We start from the raw sequence: 12,453 nt of genomic DNA, 5'->3' as shown, positions 1-12,453 counted from the left end.
GATGCTCAATTGCATAATTGTTTGTACACATCAAGTCTAGGTATTTTTGGCAGACAAGGTGACGGGGCTCCATCACACCAGTCAATGTTCAATGAAAATATGCAAAGAAAAGAAAAGAAAAAAAAAAGGAGCAGAACAGAAGGCTTCTCTAAAATGAAGCAAATAGGAAATATATGTTAATAATATGTCAAGAAGATTCTTAAGACTCATGATATTTTTCTCCATTGGATTGGGTGTGTGTAGGAGGTGAGTCATAGTTGGTGAGTTTTCTTTTATTATGATCTGTCAAACTTGCAGTAGCTTAGCATTTCGCAAGTGATGTCCTTATCGTGATTCATATATGGAGGCCCAGTCGACGTTGGGCCATTTGGATCAAACACTACACTACACACAACCTTAAAAAACATGAAACACTGATCAAAGGCTATTTTTAGGCAATTTCATTTTATTCACGTAACAAAAATAAAAAGTACCACGAAAATATACAGTTTTGCAATTGCCAAGTTTCCCTAGGACAATCTGCATTTCTTTTTTCCACTGATTCAACTTTGCCACTAATTCAAGAGCAGTTCAACTTAAAAGCAACCTTATTCCAAAACTGTTTGAATATATTCATATGAAAAAATCATACAGCATGATACTATGAATAGGACGATGTTCTCGTTCAACTTACGCTGAGATAAGAATATATATATATATATATATATATGTGGTGAGATTTTGTGTTTATCATTACAGCAAGCTTAGGTATATAATAATTTCGATACCGAACCTTTCTGTATCAAAACCTGATTTACTTTCTTTTTTTTTCCACAAGAAAATGAGGGAAAACCCATGAGATAATGATTTTGTTCGTCAAATGTCATATATATCTTTTGCTATGGACTAGAGGATAAGAATCTTGGGAATTTTGATATTGTATACGACAAGAAGATAAGAGTAAGCAAAGGCTGTTTCAGTCTTTGTGCAACTTTAAGATATAAAATTCAAAATGATATCTGTTGAATAATTGAATGCATATTCTAGTGCAGTGCATTTCTTTCGTTATTATCAAATGTATAAAAGCTTTCTTTTTTATCAACTAATAAGCTCAATTGTTGCCAGATCCTACTTTTGCATATTAACAACTCACAATATCTATCAACTATTTTTTGTGATATTTGGACATGCGCATTAAAAATATGAATTTAAAATAAGAGTAAGGGTTGTGCCTCCGTAAAATTAAGGAGGAGCTCCTATACTTTGCATTACACATTTCAGTATGAGTTGGTTTTGCAATACTTCTCTCTTTACCATGTAAGTATGAGCTCCTATATTTCTGTTAATAACAATGACAATGTGATATGCGTGTATCTTAATTTTTGTTTTTTGTGTGTTTTTAATGAATTATTTTTGTATATGCGATAAATTGTAATTCAAATGAAGAAGAAACATCTCTTAAAAAAAAAAAAAAAAAAGGAGGCAAGCAGTATCTAGTATCTAATTTTTAATAATTCTATATGTACAAGTTTGAATTGGTGGATGTTGCGGCATTTGATGTGGTTTAATATAACATGACGGGTTTTTTCTATGAAGATGAGAATGACATGTCATTTATATGTGAACGCAGAAGACTTTGATTTTAAGCTATGTTTAATAGTAGCAAATGATTCTTTTTTTCCTTTTTATTTATTTTGGTGGGAAGGCAATCCCACATTTGGGGAGTTGAGAAAACTAGAGTATTCCACTTTCTTGCTCCACTTGCATGTAAATGAAGGGAGATTCTTTAATAAATATTTTATGTTAAGAAGTAGTTATATATTTTTAATTTCGGACGCAGCCAAAATTAGAAGTCCCGTTTGATATGTGGTAAATGAAAATCAATTGGTTTTCCATTTAGAGTTCATATTGGGAAATTGTTGTTTGGCCCATGAGAAAGTAAGTGAAGCCAGTCCAACTTGAATTTTGTCATTTTCATTATATACACATTTTTCATGACCATTTTGTTCTCATTAACAATTTAGTCAATATATCATTAGATGTATTTTTTTTAATTTGATTTAGTATGGGTATAATTAAAAATTTATACACTCAACAGTTAACAAACGTTAGAATAATCAACCAAACGGGGCCTGAGGGATAAATCAAGTATAGAAGACAACCAAGTATAGAAGCTAGGTTCTTCACTGAGAGTCTTAGTCTCTGTCCACTACAAAAGCTCTCTACTTGCTTGTTTTGTTGTAGATAAAGAGAGCAAAAAGATGGGTTTTAATCGTCTTCTTGGATCCAATCTCAGAACCCAGGTATCAAATCTCAAATACACATTTGGGTTTGTGTTTGTTTTCTGATTGCGTTTATTCAGTATTTGTTATGGAAAACTACACTTTGAAACAGAAGTCACCAGAGTATGAATACTTTGTGCATTTGTTTTGGATCATTTCATTCAGTTCATCATCTTAGAGTTTTGATAAATTTTCAATATTTTGGCTTTGATCAGTTTGTTGATACTTTCCTTCCTAAAGTCTTCGCTCCTTTGCGGAAATGTTGGAAAAGATAAAACTTCAATTGCCCTTTGGACTTTTCTTCTAATTTGTATGACTTTCATGTCTTATCCGAATCCTTGAAACTTTGTATTTCTTGCTCGGTTTGTGGATCAACGTTTGTTTAAATTGTTCTTTAATCATCTTTCTTTCCTTATCAAAACCATAAAAATAAGGCGAAGGTGAGATGCACCAGACTTCAGTTCACAAATTGCATTTAAACTTTTTGACGTTCTGTTTGGTTGCTGAGAAAATGTTGGGAAAAGTAAGGACTTTAGTTCAGTATCTCCAACAAGTTTTAATTTTCCAATTGCTATTGTACACAAGGTTTTCTACCGTAGAAGATTGCAACAAACTACCCCCCTTGTTTTCTTGGTGACTTTGTTACAGTTTTATCACTGGCTATGTCTTTTATTTTTGTATTTATTATGTTATATGAATATATTTCCTCCATTTTGGTTTTGCATGATCAGTTCTGAAAGCCATTTTGTTGCTAAATGTTGTAAACAAAAAGAGATCAAATTGTCAGTTTTAAGTATACGGAAACCAGGAAAATAGTAGGAAGCATAGTAGAACTAATTGTACCAGCTGATATGACCTTTGTCTCATAAAGTGTTCGTTAATATGGTCAAAGTAAAAAACTTTATTATTACTACTTCCTTGTTGATGCTGAGAGATGGCCTTCACCTTGAAGATTTATTTTTCTAATAAAATAATGGCCCCATTCGTGATGATGAGTTTTGTACATATGATATCACACACACACACACACAACTTATTGGAGAAATTTTGTAATTAATATATCCGTCTTTCTTATTTACAGCTTCGTTCATGTACAAAATATATTGCTGCTTCTAGAAGTCCACAGGAGCATCTCTTTCTGGTTCCCTTTCTGTCCAGGTTCTACAGTACAGGGTCACCTTTGCAAAAGGAAGAACCAATAACTGATGAGAAAGTTCTAGGGTAGGTGGTCTTTTACACTTAATTATCCACACTTCAACCTCCCTCTGTGTGCACACTTATTTGTATATGATAATGCATTTTTTCATGCATGTGTATCTTATTTGTGATTTTGCATCTGCACTGTACTAGTAGTGCACTTGTGTAATAGCCTAGACATTTGCATGTGTGCACAAGAGATTCCAATCTAATATGTACTTAATTGTTGACACATACTAACTCAGGTTCAAGGGGCATGATATGCTTGCGCCCTTCACAGCTGGGTGGCAGAGTGCTGATTTGCATCCTCTGATTATAGAAAAGTCTGAGGTAAACTTCTTAGTTGTGTCCTTGAATTGGCCTAACATTGTCTCTGTGAAAATAGAAGTAGCTCAGGTGCACAATCATTGTATGTGCTTCCTTATTTTGAAAGCATTTTTTTTAAAGCTGATTTTTTTGAAGTCAAGTAACAGAGTTGATTTTTGATTTCAGGGTAGCTATGTTTATGACATCAATGGGAAGAAGTATCTTGATGCTCTTGCTGGTCTATGGTGCACAGCATTAGGTAAAAGATTTGCTTCCCATTACTATTTCTTTCTCAGCTTGAATGTGTTGCTTTGTCCTTATTATCCTGCTTCTTAAGACTGTTTCTTAGATTTGTATATTACTGGGCCACTTGAAACAGCCACAATTACCTCACAAAAAGTACTGAATATCTCTCCAACTGCATTTCTCATCATTATGTTTCTTGCACACCCTGCTTTTGAATAAGACTATTTGCACTGGTCACCTTTGACCTCCTTTATCACCAAGTATAGATCCTAAGCTACCACTACTATCTCACTTATAGCTTTGCCTGGCCTCACTATTGTAAGTTAGTTATGTTTATTTGTCAAAAAATAGGTGTGTTGAAGAAATTTCTAAGTCATCTACGTTCATGTGTATATGTGAAAGCACTTGAATTCATATTTTTAATGTTGAAATTTGCAGGTGGAAATGAACCTCGCCTAGTTGCTGCTGCAACTCAACAGTTGAATACCTTGCCATTTTACCACTCCTTTTGGAATCGTACTACTAAACCATCTTTGGTATTCATATTTTTTCATAACTTCCTTGTTTTTATATGTAAATTTGCAAATTTCGATTACTACTGCTGCTACATGCATGTCATGTCATTTCTAAGTTTAAGCTAGAAATGTAAGGAATTTTTTGTATTATTTAGAAAAACCTTGCTTCATATCTTTGCTCCCTATTACACTGTTGCTATATATGTTGTAAGTGCCAGATAGTTCAATGGATACCTTCTTAAGATACTTGCCTGTGATATTCAAGTAACAAACTTTATTTTACAGGACTTGGCAAAAGAACTTCTAGAAACTTTTACAGCTACAAAAATGGCAAAAGCCTTCTTTACTAAATAGTGGATCCGAAGCCAATGATACTCAGGTTTGATTAGTTTCTATGAGAATATTTATTTAAATACAGTTTCCAATTTATATAAGATGGAAAAGTGAATTTATCCCGTTACATGATAACAATGATGTTGCATTTCTATCATGATTGCTGAGAGAATAGCATTTATCAATTAATACAATGTATGGGGATAAAATAACCAAAGTGAAGGATAATTCAAAACTTGAAAATCTTATGAACACCCCAAGTTGTTGAAGATGCTTTCAGTTGCCTGAATACCAAGTCCTCTGAATTTAACTAGTGGAATTGCATTGTTTGGTCAGGAGTTCAAGGAATGATATTATAAGCAATCAATGACCAGTTTGTCTATATGTTAGAACTCTATACATAATGTCTTTATATTTACTTGAAATATTTGCTTTGTAGGTGAAGCTAGTTTGGTATTATAATAATGCACTTGGGCGCCCAGGATAAAAAGAAATTCATAGCTCGACACAAATCGTATTTTCAACTTACTCAACTCATTTTGTTTTCTCTTTATTTCCTCTAGTCATTGTACCCAAGTCCATTGATATTATCTTTGCATCCTGACAGGTACCATGGTTCAACTTTAATAGCCGCAAGCCTTTCTGGGTAGGATAAATATTCTAGTGAATTTCTAAGGAAAGATCACCCTTCAGTGCATTGACTCTAAATTTCTTTTCACAGCCTTCCAGCTTTGCATAACAAATTTGATCTTCCAGTTCCATTTGTATTGCACACCGACTGCCCACATTATTGGCGCTATCACCTTCCAGGTCTATTTTTACACTGGTCTAATCTTAGAGATTTATTTTGACCAATTTATTGATAGCTTGATGAATGGATATGCCAGGTGAGACAGAGGAGGAGTTCTCTACCAGATTGGCCAATAACTTGGAGAATCTTATCCTCAAAGAGGGACCAGACACAGTGAGTTATTCAAATATCATTTCTGGAATCCTTCTAGAAATGCAGAGGATACTTTGTGTTTGTGACATGGTATGTTTGTTACTTTCAGATTGCCGCGTTCATTGCCGAACCTGTCATGGGAGCAGGAGGTGTGATACTTCCCCCTGCAACTTATTTTGAGAAGGTGAGCTTTAGTGATAAAAAAAAGCTTGAAATAAATCCAAATTTTCATGCTCAGATTCTCACCTTGTAAGCATGAAAGACCAGTTTGATAACACAGCTCCTGCTACGGGCTCCTCTCAGACATTGTTTCTATAAGTTGTCAATGTATGTCTTGGTTGTTCTCTTTTTCTGGGTTTTTTACATCTGTTGTTTCTCTGTTAATACAAATCGTTTCTTTTCCAACCAAAAATAAAATAAAAAATAAAAAAAAAAAAGGAAAAAAAAGAGTTTTTAATGTATTTATGCATTGATATGGTTTTGAAGCACAAGATCCAGACTTAATATATATGAAATCTGTATGTTAAGGATAAAAGGCTCGCATGTTCTGCTTTGGGTGTTGCTTTATTTCAGCGTGGCGGTTGGTGCTAATAAGAAAAAAGGAAACTTAAAAAGATCTTTGTAATGGACAAGCATTTCCTGTTTGATGCAGATTCAAGCTGTTGTGAAGAAATATGACATTCTATTTATTGCTGATGAGGTATATGTTATACTTTTCTTTAATGTAACCTGATGTTTTGAGTAAGCTTTATATGTTGCTTGTTAAGCTTATGTTTTATTTGTTTACTTTTTAAGGTAATCTGTGCATTTGGAAGGCTTGGGACAATGTATGGGTGTGACAAATACAACATCAAACCCGACCTTGTATCTGTAGCAAAGGTAAAATGAGATTATCTACGAATACAGAGCTACTCGCTCACATCCCATGACAATATTCATTTTCTCATCACTTGGTGTTGGATGTCCCAGGCACTTTCTTCTGCTTATATGCCAATAGGTGCTGTTCTTGTGAGTCCAGAAGTTTCAGATGTCATACACTCTCAAAGCAACAAGCTTGGTATGTTGGTAACTAATCATATTCCATGAAAAGTTATTATTCTTGAGTGACACGATTTCTTTTGTGCCAGGTACTTTTTCTCATGGGTTTACATATTCTGGACACCCTGTATCCTGTGCGGTTGCAATTGAAGCACTCAAGATCTACAAGTATGTTCTTATTTGCTCAACCCAAAATATTTGAAAGCAAAGGTGTCTTGGTTCCAACTTCCAAGGATTCAAACCAATTAGGTTCAGAATCTGGAGGAAACAGGATTGATCTCATACTGACTAAATCAACAATCTCTGTAGTGAACCCTGTAACTTATCTGAAAGAAAAAGAGTAGGGTATAAAAGAGATGACTCTGGATCATCCAGTTTCACTTTGATGCTTCAAGGGTTTCTACCATCAGCATCTTATTAAAAAATGGACCAATTTCAATTAGCTAAGTTGCACTTTGATTGATATAAATTATCTTTGATTGGCCTGCCTATGGTGGCATGACTTGTGTTAGAAATTTAGATCTCTGCTTATAGAGCTCGGTGGTCCACTGCAGTCCAGCTTACTTCAACCTGCTTTTGTTTTTATTTTTTTACTACTGAACAATAACCATTTCATGTGTTTGTAGGGAACGAAAAATTGCTGATCAAGTAAACAGCATTTCGCCAAGGTTTCAAGATGGCATAAAGGCCTTCTCTGATAGTCCCATTATAGGGGAGGTAAGTCTTGTTACAGAGAGTTTTTACACTTTATAGGTCAGCAAGAGAAATAACAATCACTAAGATATTTACATGGTATTCCTTATGTCGTTATGCAGATACGGGGAACTGGATTGATCCTTGGTACAGAATTTACAGACAACAAGTCACCTAATGATCTATTCCCTCCAGAATGGGGTAAGTCCCGTCTTTCTTTATATCGAAGGAAAATGAAGTAGACTTCATCTAGTATGAATATGTTTGGCTTTTCTGGGAAACCTGTCAAGGAACCAGTCAAGCAGGTCTAAACCTCATGGGGCTGGTGTGGAGAGAGGATGCGTATAATGGTCTAATTGTGTGCTAACCGGCATTTTATTTTGTGATATCTGCCTGGTCATTCATTGGTGTGGTGGCCAGAAGGTATTGTTTCTGTTATATTATAGGTTCTGTTTATGGCCAAACAAATTCTTCCTTGTTTTTCTTGCTGATGCTCTTTGATGATATTCATCACAGGTGTAGGTGCATATTTTGGAGCCCAATGTGAGAAGCATGGAATGTTAGTACGAGTTTCCGGCGATAGTATAATGATGTCTCCACCATTTATCATGACTCCTAATGAGGTTGACGAGGTAGGCACATTCCTCAATCTGTTCCAATCTCCCTAAAATGGAGCAACACTTGTCTCATTTTTATATGAAATGCTTGCTTAAATCACATCCAAGGTTTGAAGAAGCTTGAAGAACATGCTAACTAGAACCTGTTTTTTTATATTTCCAGTTAATAAGCAAATATGGGAAAGCATTGAAGGATACTGAAAACTGGGTGAAGGAGCTCAAGTCTAAGCAGAAATAATTTGTAAATGCATTAGCCGATGATGGTGAAAAATATGTACACTTCATGTAAAGCAAAGACGGTTCCTTTTTGTGTCTTGTGAGATGAATGGTATCTGAATAAAGCATCTTTTAACATTATGTTGGTGTAGGATTTCTGTCTCTTGTTTTAATTATTTACATTTTAATGAACTATTATTTTACCTATTTGTTTCTTTAAAATTGAAACTAATGATTTATAAGCTGCAAATTACATGAAACAGAGGTGACCCAAATTCAAATTTGGTACACAAACTGAAATCAACATGAACAACAATTTCTGAGCATTATTTCTAAATTATAATTTCCATTTTACAACGCGTTCATCGACATATCCTCAAACCAAAAGGGCCTTTGTAATCAAAATGCAATCTTATAATAATTTGCAAATTGGTGGGATTGGAAGTAGAAGGGCAGCAGCACCTTTGAAAACGTCCAAGAAGCTTTGTCTTCAACCTTTGGCTTGTTTTTCAGCTTTTCTTCTGGACCGTTTTTCCCTGGAGCTTGGAGATGGCTTGTATCCAACAATCTCGTTATCTTTCTCGTCCAAGTCCCTAAAAGATTTCTACACATAATTTTATATAATAAAAAAATCCCAAAATCTCATAAAGTAACGAACAAACAACATATTAAGATATATATTTGACCCAAAAAAGATTTATAAAAAAAAAAGAAGAAGAAAAGAAAGAACATAATATTAAAGAGTTATTGGATAAAAGGGTACCTCGCTGAGCTCAGCAAAGCTCACAGCATAGAAGGTAACAGCTGCAGCAGCTACAATCCCCAGAACTGGAAGAGCTATCTGCTGTATCCCATTCATATTTCTCTTTACCTCACAATTCTCTCCTTCGTTGCTTCTTTCTAAATTTTAAAGAATATCTTCTTGGTGGATAAGGTGCATCCTTTCCAGGTGTGTTTTCAACGGTGGATATAAGAACAACTCAGTGGACCACTCAAGCTACTAGAGTCAAGTTTAGCCCAACCATTCATTTTGTTAAGCATTCTCTTCGCACAGCCCACTTGTTGAGCTGCTGCCACTGGGCCATTTGTATCCATGTTCTTCAAAACATTGGACTAAGATTGTTTCATACTACCAAACTCAGTTCATGTTTTGATTTAAACTACGGATTGGAGAGAGATTCGAACTCGGGTGCAAAGCCGCTGACACACTACCCTAACAACTAGCCTAACCCTATGAAACTCTAAAACACTGTAACTCTAACATCAGTAATCCTTTGCCATTTACCAGAGGAACTGACCATATGCTTAGTAATTTTTTTTTTAAAATGAAGCAGAGCTATATACACATTTACTTACAACGCCTGTACCTATACACTCTAGAAAGTACCAATTTAATATGAACTAAACAACCACAACAGACCTAATTAGGCAATTCAAGTAGCACTTTGCTAACATTTAAGGTTGTAATGTCAAAATTGGCAAAATCTGTTTTAAACTGCAAAATGAAGGTAAAACAAGTAATCCTATTTGATGATCAAGATGCAACTTCAGCGTACTTTCAGGTTTGATACGCAGAAAGGTTCCAACCAAGGTTTTCCCTGATCAATAAGAAGAGGATAAAAAAAAGACAGCATCCTTGTACACAAAAAGAAGAAGAAAGAAAAACCCTTTCCTAAGTGTCTTTATGTTTTGTAATGTTTGGGATCTTCTTCTTCACATACTCAGAGTACTCATCAGGATCCATCAGATTATTGAGCTCATCCCTACTGCTCATCTCCACCTTCATGATCCATCCTTTTTCATACGGGCTCCCATTGATCTAAACCATCCCAATTACCAGACAGAAATTAACAAAGCAAGATTAATTACACTTATAATCAATGAAATTAGCATAATGTTAATTAATTCTTACCAAACCTGGAGAGCTAAGAAGCTCTTTGTTCACTTCAACTATGCTGCCAGAGACAGGAGAGTTAATGTCTGAGGAGGCCTTGACACTCTCAACACTCCCAACAATGGTCCCTTGTGCAACAGCAACACCAACATCAGGCAGCTCCACATATATAACATCACCCAAATGTTCCTGAGCATGGTCTGTGATTCCCACACTAGCCAACTTCCCTTCATCTTCAACCTTAGCCCACTCATGGGACTTTGCAAACTTCAAACCCTCCACAGCTACATTAGACACAGGACATAAATCTTAGAATTCATTTGAAAATTATGAGACTTTGCGAAGATAAATCATGAATTTTGAGACTAGGGTTTTCAGAATTACCAGAAGAAAAGCCTCCACAGGGAACAGAGACCCTCAAAGACAAAGCAGCTCTTGTTGACCAAACCCTAGTCAATGCCATGTCTCTCTTTGTCAGGGTGTGTTACCTCAACCTGGTACTTGCAGCCCTCACTTCTCAGTGATCACAGGTGGTTTTATGGTAATTTGGAATGTGGCTGAGTGCTGTCAGTTTTGAGTTCTATGCTTCCCAGACCAAGAGGACACCTGTGCAGGAAATCTTGTGTGGAGGGCTGACGTGTCAACTATTGGTGATGGGATCACTAATGGCTCCATCCACTGCCATGATTTAGGTGGTAAAAATGAAACTTACTTTGTGGGTATTCCTTATTCATGGTATAACTTAGGATAAAGGGATAAATGATTTTAATCAATTCGGCAACAAATCTCTTGTCATTGCCATAGTCTTACTTTTATTTGAATGTGAATGCGGAGAACGAGAATCTCTGAAGAGGAAGAAGAATAAGAAGACATTTGAGAAAGAAATCTTTGAAATTGGAGAATGTGTTCATTGAAATTTTTTCAAATTAACAACAGCTAAAATTCAATAAATTTCAGAAATTAATATTCAATTAGTCAAACATTCCCTATAGGAAGATTCACTGATATATCCCAATACAGTAGCCTAAATTATAAAAATATAAAATGGACTTTAGAAACACACTCAAAACTCATTTACTACATAATAAAAAGACTTCCAACTTATTATAAATTACAAAACTGTCATTGATTTATTAAAACAAGCTCAATCCCAAAATCTCATAAAAAAATTCAAAACACTCGATAGGGCATCAAAGTAATTTAATAATCAAAATTAAATTCAATAGACCAGCTGTCAGTTTTGAGTTTTTTTTATTTTTTATTTTTTATTTTTTATAAAAATTAAATGACGTAGAGTTTATCATCATTAATGCTAAGAATGAGTATACTTCATTTATATATAAAAAATTCAAATTAACAACAGCTAAAATTTGATAAAATGCAGAAATTAATATTCAATTAGTCAAACATTCATTATATACATGTTTGTTTCTGATCAATGACCAATTAGGACTGCCGTCTTTCTTCTGATAAATCGGCCAAATTATGAATAGGTGTAGTTGGTTTACCTGGTTCCAATCCAACTTAGAAGTCCAAAACAACTAGTCAAAGGTGGTGCTTGGCCGGCTATGATGTAGACTTCTACTCCAACAATTCTAGTCTCTGTTTTCTGGCCGCATGTTTTCCCATTCCAAATATTTTCCAAAAGTTCAAATGCTTTATATAAATTCAAATTACGATCCTATATTTTTCTAACTTAATTTTGCCTAAAAGTTTTCATTAGTATTACTGGCCAACTTTCTTTAAAGCCTTAAATGTTAAAATGGTGTTTTACTCACGTGGTTAATTTAGTCTTTGTCTTTTCAATTTGGCCGATTTAGTCCTTGTGTTTTATTCACTTAATCAATCTTGTCAATTCTATTAAATTACTATTAAAAAAAATTATTGTAAACAACGCAGCTATAGTAATTACAATTATATCGGGCAATTCGCTATTTAAACTGAACTTAAATTTTTAGAACAATTACAAATTTTATTTATTAATTTTTAAAACTTTGATAAATTGTTTTAACGGCAATGTAACGGATTAGACAAAATTAGTTAACGGAATAAAACATAAGAACTAAATCAATTAAATTAAAAACACAGATTAAACTGACTAAATGGGTAAAACACAAAGATCATTTCTACATTAAGCCTTCTTTAAAACAACCATTTACTTTGAAGTAGGTGGAGTTTAGATCATAAGAAGATC

General features: G+C 34.4%; 3 protein-coding genes across 3 annotated transcripts; 1 reads left to right on the top strand and 2 right to left on the bottom strand.

Moving 5' to 3' along the window:
• Positions 1-2,158: 2,158 nt before the first annotated feature.
• On the top strand, positions 2,159-8,506 carry POP2 (Pyridoxal phosphate (PLP)-dependent transferases superfamily protein). Its single transcript, XM_089050052.1, is given in 21 exon segments — positions 2,159-2,282; positions 3,343-3,482; positions 3,704-3,788; positions 3,951-4,023; positions 4,449-4,546; positions 4,811-4,873; positions 4,875-4,904; positions 5,298-5,339; positions 5,341-5,372; positions 5,466-5,504; positions 5,580-5,668; positions 5,746-5,822; positions 5,911-5,985; positions 6,454-6,501; positions 6,597-6,680; positions 6,771-6,858; positions 6,929-7,007; positions 7,466-7,556; positions 7,655-7,733; positions 8,049-8,164; positions 8,313-8,506. Coding segments are annotated over 21 exon segments (1,545 nt in total). The 5' UTR covers positions 2,159-2,240; the 3' UTR covers positions 8,388-8,506.
• Positions 8,507-8,665: 159 nt separating this feature from the next.
• Positions 8,666-9,368, bottom strand: LOC148918254 (uncharacterized). The gene is made up of 2 exons (XM_089050054.1): positions 9,129-9,368; positions 8,666-8,969 (listed from the first exon to the last, which is right to left on the bottom strand). Exons 1-2 carry the CDS (start codon positions 9,222-9,224, stop codon positions 8,856-8,858), a joined length of 210 nt encoding a protein of 69 aa, XP_088906180.1. The 5' UTR covers positions 9,225-9,368; the 3' UTR covers positions 8,666-8,855.
• Positions 9,369-9,868: 500 nt separating this feature from the next.
• Positions 9,869-10,828, bottom strand: LOC148918253 (glycine cleavage system H protein 2, mitochondrial-like). Its single transcript, XM_089050053.1, has 3 exons — positions 10,644-10,828; positions 10,278-10,543; positions 9,869-10,184 (listed from the first exon to the last, which is right to left on the bottom strand). Exons 1-3 carry the CDS (start codon positions 10,720-10,722, stop codon positions 10,038-10,040), a joined length of 492 nt encoding a protein of 163 aa, XP_088906179.1. The 5' UTR covers positions 10,723-10,828; the 3' UTR covers positions 9,869-10,037.
• Between the last annotated feature and the right edge of the window lie 1,625 nt (positions 10,829-12,453).

This window comes from Prunus mume, linkage group LG4 (genome assembly GCF_029339155.1).
Source record: "Prunus mume cultivar Tortuosa linkage group LG4, ASM2933915v1, whole genome shotgun sequence".
NCBI classification, from domain to species: domain Eukaryota; kingdom Viridiplantae; phylum Streptophyta; class Magnoliopsida; order Rosales; family Rosaceae; genus Prunus; species Prunus mume.
This window is presented reverse-complemented; position numbering and strand designations above follow the sequence as displayed.

Bases quoted from the DNA above. Each gene is read 5' to 3' on its own strand.
- LOC148918254 (XM_089050054.1), bottom strand. From the start codon at position 9,224: ATGAATGGGATACAGCAGATAGCTCTTCCAGTTCTGGGGATTGTAGCT. The intron at 8,970-9,128 runs GTACCCTTTTAT...AATTATGTGTAG, and splicing joins GCTTTGCTGAGCTCAGCGAG to AAATCTTTTAGGGACTTGGA.
- LOC148918253 (XM_089050053.1), bottom strand. From the start codon at position 10,722: ATGGCATTGACTAGGGTTTGGTCAACAAGAGCTGCTTTGTCTTTGAGG. The intron at 10,544-10,643 runs GTAATTCTGAAA...TGTCTAATGTAG, and splicing joins CTGTGGAGGCTTTTCTTCTG to CTGTGGAGGGTTTGAAGTTT. The intron at 10,185-10,277 runs GTAAGAATTAAT...GGGATGGTTTAG, and splicing joins TTCTTAGCTCTCCAGGTTTG to ATCAATGGGAGCCCGTATGA.